This window comes from Acanthochromis polyacanthus, chromosome 10 (assembly GCF_021347895.1).
Source record: "Acanthochromis polyacanthus isolate Apoly-LR-REF ecotype Palm Island chromosome 10, KAUST_Apoly_ChrSc, whole genome shotgun sequence".
Classification (NCBI taxonomy): Eukaryota; Metazoa; Chordata; class Actinopteri; family Pomacentridae; genus Acanthochromis; species Acanthochromis polyacanthus.
In genome coordinates this window covers 20810391-20829948 of record NC_067122.1, presented here as the reverse complement: position 1 = coordinate 20829948, position 19558 = coordinate 20810391, and the positions used below count along the sequence as shown (strand labels likewise).

The following is a 19558-nucleotide window of genomic DNA, read 5'->3' as shown; positions in this document are numbered from 1 at the left end:
GGCTTTTCTGTGCAAGACATTAGTTGTACAAAAAGAGGAACTGGAAGAGATTCGTTGAAAGAATTCTTGGGAAATGCATTGAGCGTTACAAAAGTATTGCTTAAGAAATTTAAAGCCTGCTGGAGATTATCTTTTCGTTTTTGCATATGTATTTTGAATGGATTTAGAGCTGAAACTGTAAATTGAGCTGTCAAAAGAGAGATGTGGGGGGGGGGAATTAAATTACTTAGACTAAAGATGAAAATAATGGAGCCCAAATTCAAAAGAAACACAAAGGATTGTAGTGTGTACATTCATGATGCAAAACTGTTATATTAATATATATCTATGTACAATATTAGAAAAAATGGGGTGAAATGCAAATGAGGTTTAGTCTGAAATACACAGCAGGAAAATGTCTGGTTTGTTCTTGTGGACATCCTTTAAGCCAGTCAGATCAACAGTGTCATTAGACAGAAAATCAGTCCTCTTCTCCCAGATCTCAGTGGAAATTCATTCTGTTTTATTTTGGACACTTGGGCTCAAACAGGGAGCCTCTGTAGGACACATTTGAAGGAGCGTTCATTGTGCCTCTGTGACACAATCGTCCTGAAAACTCAGCTTCAGAAAAATGCAGCCCATGAATCAGGACATAGCTCCTCCCCTTCATGAAAAAATAAAAACGGCTGTCTTAAATTTCCGCACTTCCTCTTTACACCCACAACATTCCCTTCCCGTTATCTTTCACGCTGCTTTTCTACAACATAAATCTCAGACAAGGTTGGTGATTTCATGTTTCTATCTACTTTCACACTGTGGTAAACAATCTTGCATGCAGCAGAATTCAGAGTAATATCTGTGCTATCAACGGGAGAACATGCGTCTGGTTTGATAAATTCTTGATCTCTGTGACCACAACAAAATACAGTGTGAAGTTTACAATGGAGGGAACTGAGTCAACAACTAGACAGAGAGCAACAGGAGAAGCTGGGAACCAGCAGCCAGACAGCTCGGTGCTGATGTCCAGCAAGCCTCTGCATCGCTTTGTCCAAAAAGAGCCCAGGAGTATTGGGGTAACACACCAAGACATCCAAACAGTAAATATTATAACCACTGATAACTACTTGCATCCATCCTCCGTCTTCTCCTTCCCAGATTGTTATTCTGATGTTTGGCTGTGCTGAGATGCTGATGGGACTTCAACTGGCCGGTGAGAATTTGCGCACCTCCAATGGGATCTACATCCCCTTCTGGCAGGGAGCTCTGGTACGTAACATTTTGCTGACTAACAGCAACAAGCAGGAAATGGAGAAATATTGTGCTTATTTTCTTGTATCTTTACTTGTCACTGAGGGTGCATCATGATATCAGCGTCACTCATAGAGGCAGAAGACATCTGGAAGGCAAAAGGTTTACAGTTTTGTTGGACAAAGTTACAGAAAAATGAATGTGTCTGTGTAGACTCTCATTCATCAAGGTCATGGTAATCCAATTAACTTTAGGAACAGCAACTGGACTTTTTACCTGGACTTGTTTTTCTGGTTCTTGAAGACGTTTCCATTCAACATGAGTCAGTTAGAACTGAAGAAACCTCTTGGGTGAGAGGTGAAATGTATATTCTTTTCGAACATGTTCCACTCCACCTTTAAGTCAAGTTCACCTTTATGAACACAAGAAGGCATTTGTATTCTGTCTAACCTAATAAAATAAAAATCAGTTTTCAGTTCAGAGGTCGGTGGTTACATCTTCGGAAGACATACTGATGAAAGTGACGATGTGTTTCTTTGGTGGTTCTTTCAGTTTCTTGTCTGTGGAATCCTCTCAATCTACACTGAGTTGCATCCATCCAAAAAGATGGTAGGTGTAGCATTATACTCTCCTCTGGTTATAATGTTAAACTTTATTTAGTCACCCACAGCTTTTCTTAATCTTGTTAAACTGATCTCTCCCAGGTGACAGTGTGCTTGGCCATGTATGTGGTTTCCATTTTGGGAATCATAGTTTCTCTTGTCTACAGAGTCCGCTTCATTGTCTTCCTCTCCTTTTATCATATGAGACACTATCGTGCTGAGGGAATGGTAAGTTACAGCGTGTGTTTCTTTGTTTTTTTTTAAACTAAATGAACAACACACATTTTCACAGTGTTGTATTCACAACTAACTTTCTCTTTCTCTCAACATTGGTACAGGTTCATATGATTGAACTCCTATTGTTCATATCCTCCCTGTTCGTGTCACTTCTTCTCTTCTTCTTGTGTGTCATCGCAGGATTGGCACTAAAAAGCACACGGACTCAGGTATATGCACTTTATTTGTTGTTATGTAAAACAGGCCGTTGCCACCAAAATTATACATTCAATGTTATAGACAGACAGACAGACAGACAGACAGACAGACTGATTGCAAAAAAATCAGACAGAACCAAAGAGAATATTTTAAATAGGGATGTCACAATATATCGGTATAAATATTCACTGATAATCAGTAGCCATATGAGACTGGTGGCCACTGATTATTTAATGTTAAATAAGAAGAAGATGCAGTAACTTGCTAACAAGCCACTAAAACAGTGTGTTATTGCTGCTACACAAAATTACTTGAGGAGACGATAGAGCGAGATTCTCCAACCACAACCTACTTTTTACACAGATTTTCATTGTGATCATAAAATGTTTTGCCATGGTAAGGCAGCACCCAGCCCAAAAGTAGTCGAAAACACAAAAATAACAGATGATTTTGAACTAAAGTCTTCATAAGACTGATCTGACTTTCTCAGTCACCCTCACACATCTGTGGGCAGAAGAAGCCAGACAGAATTTCTGCCAACAATATCTAAAAAAGGACACTATTCATTATCTCTGTGTCACTCATAATTTCATTCTTCTCTTCCTGTGTCTGTTCTATATATCAGGTTATTGTCCACAGAATCCCACCACCACAGACTGAAACAACATTGAGCTAAGATCAACCATTAAAGCTGTAACTCTGTGATTACTGATGTTCTCCAGCACTTCACCCGCCCTCCCTGGGAAAGAGATCTGTCTCAATTCTGTACAATATGTCACTTGTAAATGTTACGCTACCTTACTGTCATGCGTTACTGAAACACTTTTATTTGCTTTTTTGTTACGGCCTGTGGTGGCAGTCTGTGTTTGGAAATGGACTTTGCATAGCTTCTGTGTCTGGATGGTTTGTGGGGAGGTGATTGGTCCACAGTCACGACTCCTCCTCTTTGAAGACCCCAGCAATCACCATCACCAGTATATATCTGCAACCAAAACTCTCCGTCGGGGCGGCTGATATTTGTGACCAGTTTGCCCTGGCGAGTGCACTGTGTATATTAGTTTCTCTTACTTGTGGTGCGTGTTGCTTCTGTGTTTTAAGTTTTGACAAGAGAGTTTTGTTACTTTGCTTGTGTTTAGACAGTTTTACAAACTGTTAGCCTTTGTTTTGTGATATTCTATTGTTTGATTTGGCAACATCCACCAGTCTTGTGTTTTTTCTGATCATTTTTATGTTCATTTAGCTAATGAGCAATAAATTCCTTTACCTGAACCAAATAACATTTGCTTATTTTGTTGCATCCAGCCCACCTTAGAGGTTGGATTGTAACAGCTTGGTTGAAATAGAGGAGATTTCTGTTGTAAACTGTGATAAAATATATTACAGGCACCTACTAAGGGAATGTAGTCACCACTCTCGCTAAAAAGGCTCAAATTGCTGCAGAGGTCATAGAAAATACATTATTATATGAGTAATTCACAACAAACACAAAGGATTGTTGTCTGTACATTCATGATGCAAATCTGTCGTGTTTATATATCTATGTACAATATTAGAAAAAATGGGGAGAATGCAAATGAGATTTAATCTGAAATACACAGCAGGAAAATGTCTGGTTTGTTCTTGTGGACATCCTTTAAGCCAGTCAGATCAACATTGTCATGAGACATAAAATCAGTCCTCTTCTCCCAGATCTCAGTGGAAATTCATTCTGTTTTGGAGACTTGGGCTCAAACAGGGAGCCTCTGTAGGACACATTTGAAGGAGCGTTCATTGTGCCTCTGTGACACAATCGTCCTTAAAACTCAGCTTCAGAAAAATGCAGCCCATGAATCAGGACATAGCTCCTCCCCTTCATGAAAAAATAAAAACGGCTGTCTTAAATTTCCACACTTCCTCTTTGCACCCACAACATTCCCTTCCCGTTATCTTTCACGCTGCTTTTCTACAACATAAATCTCAGACAAGGTTGGTGATTTCATGTTTCTATCTACTTTCACACTGTGGTAAACAATCTTGCATGCAGCAGAATTCAGAGTAATATCTGTGCTATCAGCGGGAGAACATGCGTCTGGTTTGATAAATTCTTGATCTCTGTGACCACAACAAAATACAGTGTGAAGTTTACAATGGAGGGAACTGAGTCAACAACTAGACAGAGAGCAACAGGAGAAGCTGGGAACCAGCAGCCAGACAGCTCGGTGCTGATGTCCAGCAAGCCTCTGCATCGCTTTGTCCAAAAAGAGCCCAGGAGTATTGGGGTAACACACCAAGACATCCAAACAGTAAATATTATAACCACTGATAACTACTTGCATCCATCCTCCGTCTTCTCCTTCCCAGATTGTTATTCTGATGTTTGGCTGTGCTGAGATGCTGATGGGACTTCAACTGGCCGGTGAGAATTTGCGCACCTCCAATGGGATCTACATCCCCTTCTGGCAGGGAGCTCTGGTGCGTAACATTTTGCTGACTAACAGCAACAAGCAGGAAATGGAGAAATATTGTGCTTATTTTCTTGTATCTTTACTTGTCACTGAGGGGGTGCATCATGATTTCAGCGTCACTCATAGAGGCAGAAGACATCTGGAAGGCAAAAGGTTCACAGTTTTGTTGGACAAAGTTACAGAAAAATGAATGTGTCTGTGTAGACTCTCATTCATCAAGGTCATGGTAATCCAATTAACTTTAGGAACAGCAATGGGACTTTTTACCTGGACTTGTTTTTCTGGTTCTTGAAGACGTTTCCATTCAACATGAGTCAGTTAGAACTGAAGAAACCTCTTGGGTGAGAGGTGAAATGTATATTCTTCTCGAACATGTTCCACTCCACCTTTAAGTCAAGTTCACCTTTATGAACACAAGAAGGCATAAAAATCAGTTTTCAGTTCAGAGGTCGGTGGTTACATCTTCGGAAGACATACTGATGAAAGTGACGATGTGTTTCTTTGGTGGTTCTTTCAGTTTCTTGTCTGTGGGATCCTCTCAATCTACACTGAGTTGCATCCATCCAAGAAGATGGTAGGTGTAGCATTATACTCTCCTCTGGTTATAATGTTAAACTTTGTTTAGTCACCCACAGCTTTTCTTAATCTTGTTAAACTGATCTCTCCCAGGTGACAGTGTGCTTGGCCATGTATGTGGTTTCCATTTTGGGAATCATAGTTTCTCTTATCTACAGAGTCCGCTTCATTGTCTTCCTCTCCTTTTATCATATGAGACACTATCGTGCTGAGGGAATGGTAAGTTACAGCGTGTGTTTCTTTGTTTTTGTTTTTTAAACTAAATGAACAACACACATTTTCACAGTGTTGTATTCACAGCTAACTTTCTCTTTCTCTCAACATTGGTACAGGTTCGTATGATTGAACTCCTATTGTTCATATCCTCCATGTTCGTGTCACTTCTTCTCTTCTTCTTGTGCGTCATCGCAGGATTGGCACTAAAAAGCACACGGACTCAGGTATATGCACTTTATTTGTTGTTATGTAAAACAGGCCGTTGCCACCAAAATTATACATTCAATGTTATAGATAGATAGATAGATAGATAGATAGATAGATAGATAGATAGATAGATTGCACAAAATATACCAAAAAAATCAGACAGAACCAAAGAGAATATTTTAAATAGGGATGTCACAATATATCGGTATAAATATTCACTGATAATCAGTAGCCATATGAGACTGGTGGCCACTGATTATTTAATGTTAAATAAGAAGAAGATGCAGTAACTTGCTAACTAGCCAGTAAAACAGTATGTTATTGCTGCTACACAAAATGACTTGAGAGGAGACGATAGAGCGAGATTCTCCAACCACAACCTACTTTTTACACAGATTTTCATTGTGATCATAAAATGTTTTGCCATGGTAAGGCAGCACCCAGCCCAAAAGTAGTCGAAAACACAAAAATAACAGATGATTTTGAACTAAAGTCTTCATAAGACTGATCTGACTTTCTCAGTCACCCTCACACATCTGTGGGCAGAAGAAGCCAGACAGAATTTCTGCCAACAATATCTAAAAAAGGACACTATTCATTATCTCTGTGTCACTCATAATTTCATTCTTCTCTTCCTGTGTCTGTTCTATATATCAGGTTATTGTCCACAGAATCCCACCACCACAGACTGAAACAACATTGAGCTAAGATCAACCATTAAAGCTGTAACTCTGTGATTACTGATGTTCTCCAGCACTTCACCCGCCCTCCCTGGGAAAGAGATCTGTCTCAATTCTGTACAATATGTCACTTGTAAATGTTACGCTACCTTACTGTCATGCGTTACTGAAACACTTTTATTTGCTTTTTTGTTACGGCCTGTGGTGGCAGTCTGTGTTTGGAAATGGACTTTGCATAGCTTCTGTGTCTGGATGGTTTGTGGGGAGGTGATTGGTCCACAGTCACGACTCCTCCTCTTTGAAGACCCCAGCAATCACCATCACCAGTATATATCTGCAACCAAAACTCTCCGTCGGGGCGGCTGATATTTGTGACCAGTTTGCCCTGGCGAGTGCACTGTGTATATTAGTTTCTCTTACTTGTGGTGCGTGTTGCTTCTGTGTTTTAAGTTTTGACAAGAGAGTTTTGTTACTTTGCTTGTGTTTAGACAGTTTTACAAACTGTTAGCCTTTGTTTTGTGATATTCTATTGTTTGATTTGGCAACATCCACCAGTCTTGTGTTTTTTCTGATCATTTTTATGTTCATTTAGCTAATGAGCAATAAATTCCTTTACCTGAACCAAATAACATTTGCTTATTTTGTTGCATCCAGCCCACCTTAGAGGTTGGATTGTAACAGCTTGGTTGAAATAGAGGAGATTTCTGTTGTAAACTGTGATAAAATATATTACAGGCACCTACTAAGGGAATGTAGTCACCACTCTCGCTAAAAAGGCTCAAATTGCTGCAGAGGTCATAGAAAATACATTATTATATGAGTAATTCACAACAAACACAAAGGATTGTTGTCTGTACATTCATGATGCAAATCTGTCGTGTTTATATATCTATGTACAATATTAGAAAAAATGGGGAGAATGCAAATGAGATTTAATCTGAAATACACAGCAGGAAAATGTCTGGTTTGTTCTTGTGGACATCCTTTAAGCCAGTCAGATCAACATTGTCATGAGACATAAAATCAGTCCTCTTCTCCCAGATCTCAGTGGAAATTCATTCTGTTTTGGAGACTTGGGCTCAAACAGGGAGCCTCTGTAGGACACATTTGAAGGAGCGTTCATTGTGCCTCTGTGACACAATCGTCCTGAAAACTCAGTTTCAGAAAAATGCAGCCCATGAATCAGGACATAGCTCCTCCCCTTCATGAAAAAATAAAAACAGCTGTCTTAAATTTCCACACTTCCTCTTTGCAACCACAACATTCCCTTCCCGTTATCTTTCACGCTGCTTTTCTACAACATAAATCTCAGACAAGGTTGGTGACTTCATGTTTTTATCTACTTTCACACTGTAGAATTCACTCTGCCTCACCACAATTGTTCTGTTACTTAATAGTCTGCCTGTTCTCAGAGTAATATCTGTGCTATCAACGGGAGAACATGCGTCTGGTTTGATAAATTCTTGATCTCTGTGACCACAACAAAATACAGTGTGAAGTTTACAATGGAGGGAACTGAGTCAACAACTAGACAGAGAGCAACAGGAGAAGCTGGGAACCAGCAGCCAGACAGCTCGGTGCTGATGTCCAGCAAATCTCTGCATCGCTTTGTCCAAAAAGAGCCCAGGAGTATTGGGGTAACACACCAAGACATCCAAACAATAAATAAGTGTCATAACCACTGATAACTACTTGCATCCATCCTCCGTCTTCTCCTTCCCAGATTGTTATTCTGATGTTTGGCTGTGCTGAGATGCTGATAGGACTTCAACTGTCTGGTCTAGAGTCATACTCCTCTTCTGATATCTACATCCCCTTCTGGCAGGGAGCTCTGGTACGTAACATTTTGCTGACTAACAGCAACAAGCAGGAAATGGAGAAATATTGTGCTTATTTTCTTGTATCTTTACTTGTCACTGAAGGTGCATCATGATTTCAGCGTCACTCATAGGGGCAGAAAACACCTGCAAGGCAAAAAGTTTACAGTTTTGTTGGACAAAGTTACAGACAAATTCATATGTTTCTGTAGATTCTCGGTCATCAAGGTCATGGTAATCCAATTAACTTTAGGAACAGCAACAGGACTTTTTACCTGGACTTGTTTTTCTGGTTCTTGAAGACGTTTCCATTCAACATGAGTCAGTTAGAACTGAAGAAACCTCTTGGGTGAGAGGTGAAATGTACATTCTTCTCGAACATGTTCCATTCCACCTTTAAGTCAAGTTCACGTTTATGAACACAACAAGGCATAAAAATCAGTTTTCAGTTCAGAGGTCGGTGGTTACATCTTTAGAAGACATACTGATGAAATTGACGATGTGTTTCTTTGGTGGTTCTTTCAGTTTCTTGTCTGTGGAATCCTCTCAATCTACACTGAGTTGCATCCATCCAAGAAGATGGTGGGTGTAGCATTATACCCTCCTCTGGTTATAATGTTAAACTTTATTTAGTCACCCACAGCTTTTCTTAATCTTGTTAAACTGATCTCTCCCAGGTGACAGTGTGCTTGGCCATGTATGTGGTTTCCATTTTGGGAATCATAGTTTCTCTTGTCTACAGAATCCGCTTCATTGTCTTCGTCTCCTTTGGTTATATGAGACACGATCTTCTTGAGGGAATGGTAAGTTACAGCGTGTGTTTCTTTGTTTTTGTTTTTTAAACTAAATGAACAACACACATTTTCACAGTGTTGTATTCACAGCTAACTTTCTCTTTCTCTCAACATTGGTACAGGTTCATTTGATTGAACTCCTATTGTTCATATCCTCCCTGTTCGTGTCAGTTCTTCTCTTCTTCTTGTGCGTCATCGCAGGATTGGCACTAAAAAGCACACGGACTCAGGTATATGCACTTTATTTGATGTTATGTAAAACAGGCCGTTGCCACCAAAATTATACATTCAATGTTATAGACAGACAGATAGATAGATAGATAGATAGATAGATAGATAGATAGATAGATAGATTGCACAAAATATAGCAAAAAAAATCAGACAGAACCAAAGAGAATATTTTAAATAGGGATGTCACAGTATATCGGTATAAATATTCACTGATAATCAGTAGCCATATGAGACTGGTGGCCACTGATTATTTAATGTTAAATAAGAAGAAGATGCAGTAACTTGCTAACAAGCCACTAAAACAGTGTGTTATTGCTGCTACACAAAATGACTTGAGAGGAGACGATAGAGCGAGATTCTCCAACCACAACCTACTTTTTACACAGATTTTCTACTGACATTGTGATAGCATTGTGATCATAAAATTTTTTGCCATGGTAAGGCAGCACCCAGCTCAAAAGTAGTCGAAAACCCCAAAATAACAGATGACTTTGAACTAAAATCTGAGACTGATCTGACTTTCTCAAACACCCTCACACATCTGTGGGCAGAAGAAGCCAAACAGAATTTCTGCCAACGATATCTAAAAAAGGACACTATTAATCATCTCTGTGTCACTCATAATTTCATTCTTCTCTTTCTGTGTCTGTTCTCTATATCAGGGTATTGTCCACAGAATCCCACCACCACAGACTGAAACAACATTGAGCTAAGATCAACCTTTAAAGCTGTAGCTCTGTGATTACTGATGTTTCTCCTGCACTTCACCCGCCCTCCCTGGGAAAGAAATCTGTCTCAATTCTGTACAATATGTCACTTATAAATGTTACGCCACCTTACTGTCATGCATTACTGAAACACTTTTATTTGCTTTTTTGTTACGGCCTGTGGTGGCAGTCTGTGTTTGGAAATGGACTTTGCACAACTTCTGTGTCTGGATGGTTTGTGGGGAGGTGATTGGTCCACAGTGACGACTCCTCCTCTTTGAAGACCCCAGCAATCACCACACACCAGTATATATCTGCAACCAAAACTCTCCGTTGGGGCGGCTGACATTTGTGACCAGTTTGCCCTGGCGAGTGCACCGTGTGTATTAGTTTCTCTTACTTGTGGTGCGTTGTTAGAGTTGCTTCTGTGTTTTAAGTTTTGACAAGAGAGATTTGTTACTTTGCTTGTGTTTAGTTAGTTTTACAATCTCTGTTAGCATTCGTTCTATTTCATCCCGGATGACCGGCAGAGGCGGTGAATAAAGCACTGGATGATCATCCTTACGCTTGCGCAGGTCGAGTATTAATGACAACAAAGTCACACGTGACCTCCCGGTGGCTCACGTAAACCTATATAGCCACGTGACACCGGAAGCTCAGTCCCTTTTCACCTTCTCGCGTGCAGGTTTGGTGTGTGTGATTCTGAGCGTTTTCAGCTAAATACACTACTCTCCCGTCACTGTTTGTTGCTGGAAGCCCTGTGACTGGTAAGGTCGGTGCTGCGAGTGTTCTTGCCCTCCAAGGGCTGCACAATCAGCGCTGTTTATCAACTTTTTTCGTCTCTCCAGCAACTACTGGTGAGTTGCATTTCTCTATTTCTCGCCGTTGCTTTGCTATCGGTAGATTTGTTTTGTATTGCCACCTTGTGTGTGCTGTTTCATTTGTCTTGTTGCCTTTATGGCCTGTTCTGTTTATTGGCTTTTGCCGTTTATAACCGCATTTTCATTACGTTTGTATTGGTTACGGCTGCATTCAGCTCTCGTTCCTTTTGCTGTAGTTCTCTTTACAGATTTACGCGGTCTTCTTTTTGTCATTTGGAACTGTTTATCGGTTGTATATTGGACCGTCGCTAACCGCGAGTGGCGTTTTCTGCTCGACCCAGTTTGTGACCGCTGCTCCACTTTTTTAGAGTCACCAGTGACGTTTTCTGCTCGACCTGACTCGATTGTATATACCCTCACTGTTTTTATTGTTGGGTTGACGCTTTGATGGAGCATCTGTGCTGCAAAGACTGCTTGACTCTGCTACAATCGGAGGATGGTCATGTTTTGTGTCCCGCCTGCCTTGGTGTGGATCATCTGCGGGATGCCCTCATTGGCAATTCTTGCACCGACTGCATGGTTATGCCGCGTGCTGTGAAGGTTGCTCGACTGGTGGAGTTTGAGGATCCCCCTGATTGGGCTTCTTCATCTGCTGAGATGCCGGCCGGCCAACCCCAGGCACACGGCAAGCGTTCTTCCTCTGAGGCTCAGGATTGGCCGAGGAAGAGACGGAAGGCGGACTCTCAGAGCAGATTGTCCACTAAAGTGGACTCTATGTCATCGGAGCTCGCTCAGATGAAGGCTCTGCTTCAGAATCTTCAGTCTGATGCTGGACGCACTGTGGTTGTTCCGCATGAACATGAACTGCCTTTGCAAGATGATGCACTGTCTGTTGCCGCGTCCGATACGCAGTTTCGGGATGATTATGACACATTGAGTTCCCGGGTGTCTGAGGCTGGGTCTCATGCATCAACAGGCTCCCTGGGCACAGGAGAGGACTCCGTATCTGTGGCTATAGCAACTGCCCTTACCCGTTTGGGTCTCGATGTACCCCGTGCTCAACAGGCCCAGTCCAGCACCTTCTTCCGTCGTCAACAAGCCTCCATGCCTTTTGCTGTTCCTCCTTCTCAGGAGTATGGGAAGGAGCTACATGCCTGCTGGACAGACAATAAAGCCTTCTCCAGGCGCACTTCCGATGGTCGTGCACTGGCTTCAATGCACGATGCTGACAAGTATGGCCTCGGTCATATGCCTGCTGTGGAACCGGCCATTGCGTCCCTTATAGTGCATCCGGAGGAGACACTTCGCACTAATGCTAGATGTCCTCGGCCCCAGTGTAGAATTATGGACGACTTACTCTGCAAGGCATATGACATGGGAGCCCGCATGGGTCGTATCGGAAACTCTCTGTCACATCTCATGTTGGGCCTTTCGGCGTCATTGGACCGGAGCTCCGTTGACCCATCTACATGGGGCCTAATGGATGCTTCCCTGCAGGCTTTTGCCCTTATGTCTAGGGAGCTCGGGCATCTCATGTCCACTCTCGTACAGACTCGATGCCAAGTTTGGTTAGCGCAATCTCTGCTTTCGGAGCCGAACAGATGGACTTTGCGGAGTGTACCGGTGGTTCCTGGTGAGTTGTTTGGAGCAGCTGCGCTGGAGGCCTTAGAACGCACGGCGCAGGCGAACTGCACGAGACGCCAGTTGGTGGGTCTTCGAACGCGTCCGCCTTCCCGTGGGGGTTCGGGAACTACCTCGTCGTCTTCACGGGGGTGCTCCTCTGCCACTTCGAACCCCTTTGTCGAGTCCCGTCTCCAGGACTATAGGCCAGTTCCAGAAAGGAGGTCGCAGGGTTCGGCTATGCCTTCCCGCCCCTCGAGGACTGGGCAGTCATACCAGCGCCCCCTCAAGCCCTCAAGAGGGCAGGGGGCACGCAGATGTGACACGACGGCCGGCGGTCAGATATTTTACCTCGGGTCAACTCAGACTCTGGGCCGCCCACACCCCAGACGTCTGGGTACTCACCACACTGACCCGTGGTTATCGTATTCAGTTCTGCCGCCAGCCTCCAGTTCAAATGACCATTATCCGAGACCAGGGCACGGACACTGGAGACCGAAATTGGCACCTTGCTGGCCAAGGGTGCTATAGTGTCTGTGGACCCCCTGCTAGATCCAGGGGGCTTTTATTCCCGATACTTCCTTGTTCCATAAAAGACGGGCGACTTACGCCCCGTTCTCGACCTTCGCGGTCTGAACGCCTTTTTAAAGGTGCTTCCGTTCAAAATGTTACGCATCCCCCACGTCCTCCAGGCAATCAATCCAGGGGACTGGTTCACGTCGATAGATTTAAAGGACGCATATTTTCATGTCCCAATTGCGCGTCCACACTGGCGGTTCCTTCGGTTTGCTTTTCGACGGTGACACTATCAGTTCCGCGTCCTTCCTTTCGGCCTTTCCCTGTCGCCCAGAGTGTTCTCCCGCTGCGTTGCTGCGGCTCTCTCGCCCCTGCAAGCTCGGGGCTTGAAGATCATGCCCTATCTGGACGACTGGCTGATCTGCGCCCCGTCTCACGACAAAGTTGTTCGGGATACTCGGATTGTGCTCGATCATGTGGCCTCTCTAGGCTTGCGCATCAATGTAGAGAAGAGCAACCTGGTGCCCGCACAGGTGACAACTTTTCTCGGTATGGTGCTGAACTCGCGGACCATGACCGCTTGCCCCTCGCCTCGAAGAGTTTGGGATATCTTGCACATGCTCCCACAGTTCCAGCGTGGACGGGCTCCACCTTACGTCCTGTACCTTCGCCTACTGGGGAAGTTAGTGGGGGCGTCGACGGTAGTCCCTTTGGGTCTACTGTCGCTTTGACCACTCCAGATGTGGCTAAACAGCTTGCACCTCGACACGATCACCGGCGGAGGTGCCTCCGTGTGTCCCAATGATGTCTCGAATCTCTCTCACAGTGGCGGAGGGGCCACTTCATCACACAGGGGGTGCCTATGGGCTCTGTTCCAGCTCACTGGGCGGTGGTCCACACAGACGCCTCCCTTCGAGGTTGGGGAGCGACATGGCAGGGCCACATGGTTCAAGGCATGTGGGCAGCATTGGCTTCATATCAATGTTCTGGAGCTGATAGCGGTGGAATTGACGCTGCGGCATGTTCTCCCATGTCTACGGAACAGGCATGTTTTGGTGAGGTCCGACAACACGAGCGTGGAATTCCATATCAATCACCAGGGGGGCACCCGGTCTCTGGGATTGGTGATGCTCACCACTCGGATTCTGACCTGGGCTGCTCCACGTCTGGCCAGCCTGAGAGCTATGCATATCCCAGGCGTGCTGAACACGTCGGCGGATTTCCTGTCCCGGCAGATGCCTCGACCAGGGGAATGGAGACTTCACCCGGAGGTGGTGAGTCATCTCTGGCAGGCCTTCGGCAGGGCCGAAGTGGACCTGTTTGCGTCCAAGGAGTCCACGCATTGTCACGACTGATTCAGCCTTGCGGACAACACGGCTCCACGGGACCTGGATGCTCTGGCACACGATTGGCCCGGAACTCTCCTATATGCTTTTCCACCTGTTCCACTAATCTTGCCAATGCTGCTCAGGGTTTTTCAAGAGGGACTTCGATTGATACTGATAGCCCCATTTTGGCCGGCCAGGACATGGTTTCCACTGCTGCGCAGGCTCTGCTGCAGCTTGCCGAGGCCCCTGCCGTCCAGGAGGGACCTCCTGTCCCAATTCGGGGGGAGGATATTGCACCCGAATCCAGATCGACTCCGGCTGTGGGCTTGGCTACTACAGGGCCCAGGATCTCATTCTCTGAGTATGACGGGGACATAGGCCGCACTATTGCCAATGCCCGGGCCCCGTCTACATGGCGGTTGTATGCAAGCCGATAGACGTTTTTCGATAGGTGGTGTCGGAACAGGAACCTTGATGCTGTCCAGTGCCCTGTGCCGTTCATCTTAGAGTTTTTACAGGAACTTTTCAACCTGGGTCGCTCGCCGTCTATCCTTAAGGTATATGTTGCCGCCATTTCTTGCTTGCATCATGGTTTTAATGGTTGTACCGTTGGCAGTGATAAGACTGTGTCGTCTTTTTTAAAGGGTTCTCGCCGCCTCCGCCCTCCCACACGGCCGGTGGCTCCATCTTGGGATTTATTTCTCGTGCTGGAGTCCCTTCGGGCTGCTCCGTTCGAACCCCTGAAATGGCTGTCGTTGAAGACTGCCTTTTTGTTAGCTATGGCTTCGGGTAAGCGTGTTGGGGAACTGCAGGCCCTGTCAGTTCATGACAGCCGCTGCAGGTGGAATGCTGACGGCTCTGGTGTTACTCTCTGGCCTGATGCTTCTTTTCTTCCTAAGGTACTTACCGATACCGCTATTGCGCGTCCACTCCGGCTGGCGCGTTTTGGATCAACGACTTCATCCGAGCCTCTGTGTCCTGTTCGTGCTCTCGAAATGTACATACGGGCCACCGGGGGTGTCCGCAAGTCTGACAACCTGTTTGTCTGCTATGCCAGACCTCGCTTGGGCCTGGCTCTGTCAAGACAGAGACTTGCCCATTGGGTTGTTGATGTTATTAAGCAGGCTTATCTGTCGCAGGGGCGGTCTCTACCAGAGGGTGTGAGATGCCATTCCACACGAGGTCTGTCCACTTCATGGGCTGCATTGGCCGGTGTTCCCCTTGACGTTATTTGTGAGGCTGCATCATGGGCGTCGGAATCTACATTCTCGAGGTTTTACAGAGTGAACGTGGCGGTGTCCAACCCATTGGACGGGGTCCTTCGGCACAACTCGTCTGCTTTATAAGGTGGGCATGGTTTGCTGTTTTCGTCTTTTATTGGATTCCTCGGGACTTTGTTGATATGTGTCATCCAGTGCTTTATGCACCGCCTCTGGCGGTCAGTAGGGATGAAATAGAACGATGGTTACGAATGTAACTACGGTTCTATGAATCCCGGATGACCGCCAGAGCGTCCAGTCTCTCGGCATCTCCTGCTTGCGAGAGGTCTTGAGGGACTGAGCTTCCAGTGTCACGTGGCTATATAGGTTCACGTGAGCCACCGGGAGGTCACGTGTGACTTTGTTGTCATTAATACTCGACCTGCGCAAGCGTAAGGATGATCATCCAGTGCTTTATGCACCGCCTCTGCCGGTCATCCGGGATTCATAGAACCGTAGTTACATTCGTAACCATCGTTTTGTGATATTTTATTGTTTGATTTGGTAACATCCACCAGTCTTGTGTTTTTTCTGATCATTTTTATGTTCATTTAGCTACTGAGCAATAAATTCCTTTACCTGAACCAAATAACATTTGCTTGTTTTGTTGCATCCAGCTGACCTTAAAGGTTTGATCAGACCGGTTGTTTGAAATAGAAGGGATTTCTGTTGTAAATTGTAACGAAAAATATTTTACAGGCACCTACTAAGGGAATGTAGTCACCACTCTCGCTAAAAATGCTCAAATTGCTGCAGAGATCATAGAAAATACATTATTATAAGAGTAATTCACAACAAACACAAAGGATTGTTGTCTGTACATTCATGATGCAAATCTGTCATGTTTATATATCTATGTACAATATTAGAAAAAATGGGGAGAATGCAAATGAGATTTAATCTGAAATACACAGCAGGAAAATTTCTGGTTTGTTCTTGTGGACATCCTTTAAGCCAGTCAGATCAACAGTGTCATTAGACAGAAAATCAGTCCTCTTCTCCCAGATCTCAGTGGAAATTCATTCTGTTTTGGAGACTTGGGATCAAACAGGGAGCCTCTGTAGGACACATTTGAAGGAGCGTTCATTGTGCCTCTGTGACACAATCGTCCTGAAAACTCAGCTTCAGAAAAATGCAGCCCATGAATCAGGACATAGCTCCTCCCCTTCATGAAAAAATAAAAACAGCTGTCTTAAATTTCCGCACTTCCTCTTTGCACCCACAACATTCCCTTCCCGTTATTGTTCACGCTGCTTTTCTGCAATACAAATCCCAGACAAGGTTGGTGACTTCATGTTTCTATCTACTTTCACACTGTGGTAAACAATCTTGCATGCAGCAGAATTCAGAGTAATATCTGTGCTATCAGCGGGAGAACATGCGTCTGGTTTGATAAATTCTTGATCTCTGTGACCACAACAAAATACAGTGTGAAGTTTACAATGGAGGGAACTGAGTCAACAACTAGACAGAGAGCAACAGGAGAAGCTGGGAACCAGCAGCCAGACAGCTCGGTGCTGATGTCCAACAAGCCTCTGCATCGCTTTGTCCAAAAAGAGCCCAGGAGTATTGGGGTAACACACCAAGACATCCAAACAGTAAATATTATAACCACTAATAACTACTTGCATCCATCCTCCGTCTTCTCCTTCCCAGATTGTTATTCTGATGTTTGGCTGTGCTGAGACGCTGATGGGACTTCAACTGTCTGGTCAAGAGCTGTTCTCCTCTTCTGATATCTACATCCCCTTCTGGCAGGGAGCTCTGGTATGTAACATTTTGCTGACTAACAGCAACAAGCAGGAAATGGAGAAATATTGTGCTTAATTTCTTGTATCTTTACTTGTCACTGAAGGTGCATCATGATATCAGCGTCACTCATAGAGGCAGAAAACACCTGCAAGGCAAAAGGTTCACAGTTTTGTTGGACAAAGCTACAGAAAAATTCATATGTTTCTGTAGATTCTCGGTCATCAAGGTCATGGTAATCCAGTTAACTTTAGGAACAGCAACAGGACTTTTTAACTGGATTTGTTTTTCTGGTTCTTGAAGATGTTTCCATTTAACATTAATCAGTTAGAACTGAAGAAACTTCTTGGGTGAGAGGTGAAATGGCTTTAAAAACTTAAAAGAGAAATCCATTTGCTTTTTACTAAAGCTCCTAGGAATCAGTTGAAATAGTTTTCCTATTTTTCTGAATGAATGCGTACATTTGAGGAGCAATCTTTGTTGAATCTGCCAGTGGGCCACCATGATGGCTCAATAATATCTTAATTCCACTTCAGGAGATATTCTAAAATTTGGGACATATGAGTTTGGGAGTTTTGCTGGAGTTTTCCAACTTATTTTGGCTGATGCTGATAGCGAAACATACAGTTATTTTTCCACCCATTTGCTATTGAGAAGAAAAGTTCTCCTAAAAAGTAGAAACATATAAGAGTGATTCCTCAAAGCCAATCAAAAAACTTGGTGTTAAAAGGAAAAGTAATAATTTAACATTTAGTGAAATACTGGCATTTTTGTTGATAGTTATGTGAGATACTGTTACCATTCTCCAGTATGTATAATAAATATAAAGCTACTGCCATCAGCTTGTTAGCTTAGCTTCGCATGAACACTTTAAATAGGGGAAAAAAACTAGTCTGGCTCTGCTCTGAAAGGGTTATCTATCTATCTATCTATCTATCTATCTATCTATCTATCTATCTATCTATCTATCTATCTATCTATCTATCTATCTATCTATCTATCTATCTATCTATCTATCTGTCAAGTTCTGTCTAGCATAAATTAAAAATCAGTTTTCAGTTCAGAGGTCGGTGGTTACATCTTTAGAAGACATACTAATGAAATTGACGATGTGTTTCTTTGGTGGTTCTTTCAGTTTCTTGTCTGTGGAATCCTCTCAATCTACACTGAGTTGCATCCATCCAAGAAGATGGTAGGTGTAGCATTATACTCTCCTCTGGTTATAATGTTAAACTTTATTTAGTCACCCACAGCTTTTCTTAATCTTGTTAAACCGATCTTTCCCAGGTGGCAACGTGCCTGGCCATGTATGTGGTTTCCTTTTTGGGAATCATAGGTTCTCTTATCTATAGAACAGTCTGCATCTCTTTCTATATGCGACGTTTGACCCCTGACAACGTGGTAAGTTACAGCATGTGTTTGGTTTTGTTCAACTCAATGAAGAACACACATATTTTCACAGTGTTGTATTCACAACTAACTTTCTCTTTCTCTCAATATAGGCACAGACTAATGCTATTGAAATTATATTGTTCATATCCTCCCTGTTCGTGTCAGTTCTTCTCTTCTTCTTGTGTGTCATCGCAGGATTGGCACTAAAAAGCACACAGACTCAGGTATATGCACTTTATTTGTTGTTATGTAAAACAGGCCATTGCCACCAAAATTATACAGGTAGACAGAAATGTAATAATCAAACTAGGAATATATTTTCAAATACAATAAGATCAAAATGCATGAATGGCATACTATAAATAGGAGTGTCAGAATTTACCGGTATAAATATTCACTGATAATCAGTAGCCATATGAGACTGGTGGCCAGCGATTATTTAATGTTAAATAAGAAGAAGATGCAGTAACTTGCTAACTTGCCAGTAAAACAGTGTGTTATTGCTGCTACACAAAATGACTTGAGAGGAGACGATCGAGCGAGATTCTCCAACCACAACCTACTTTTTACACAGATTTTTTTTGTGATCATAAAATGTTTTTGCCATGGTAAGGCAGCACCCAGCCCAAAAGTAGTCGAAAACCCAAAAATAACAGATGATTTTGAACTAAAATCTGAATGAGACTGATCAAACTTTCTCAAACACCCTCACACATTTGTGGGCAGAAGAAGCCGAACGGAATTTCTTCCAACGATACCTAAAAAAGGGCACTATTCATTATCTCTGCGTCACTCATAATTTCATTCTTCTCTTCCTGTGTCTGTTCTCTATATCAGGGTATTGTCCACAGAATCCCACCACCACAGACTGAAACAACATTGAGCTAAGATCAACCATTAAAGCTGTAACTCTGTGATTACTGACATTTCTCCTGCA

At 43.5% G+C, this 19558-nt stretch overlaps 1 protein-coding gene across 2 annotated transcripts; it reads left to right on the top strand.

The window, feature by feature from the left end:
- Window positions 1–10956: 10956 nt before the first annotated feature.
- Window positions 10957–17247, top strand: LOC110963751 (uncharacterized). Of its 2 annotated transcripts, none has more exons than XM_051954300.1 (3): window positions 10957–16761; window positions 16910–17054; window positions 17137–17247. In XM_051954300.1, exon 1 carries the CDS (start codon window positions 11205–11207, stop codon window positions 12906–12908), a length of 1704 nt encoding a protein of 567 aa, XP_051810260.1. In that variant the 5' UTR covers window positions 10957–11204; the 3' UTR covers window positions 12909–16761; window positions 16910–17054; window positions 17137–17247. Both variants share the same exon structure in this region, with proteins under 2 accessions (XP_051810260.1, XP_051810261.1).
- The last annotated feature ends 2311 nt before the right edge of the window (window positions 17248–19558 follow it).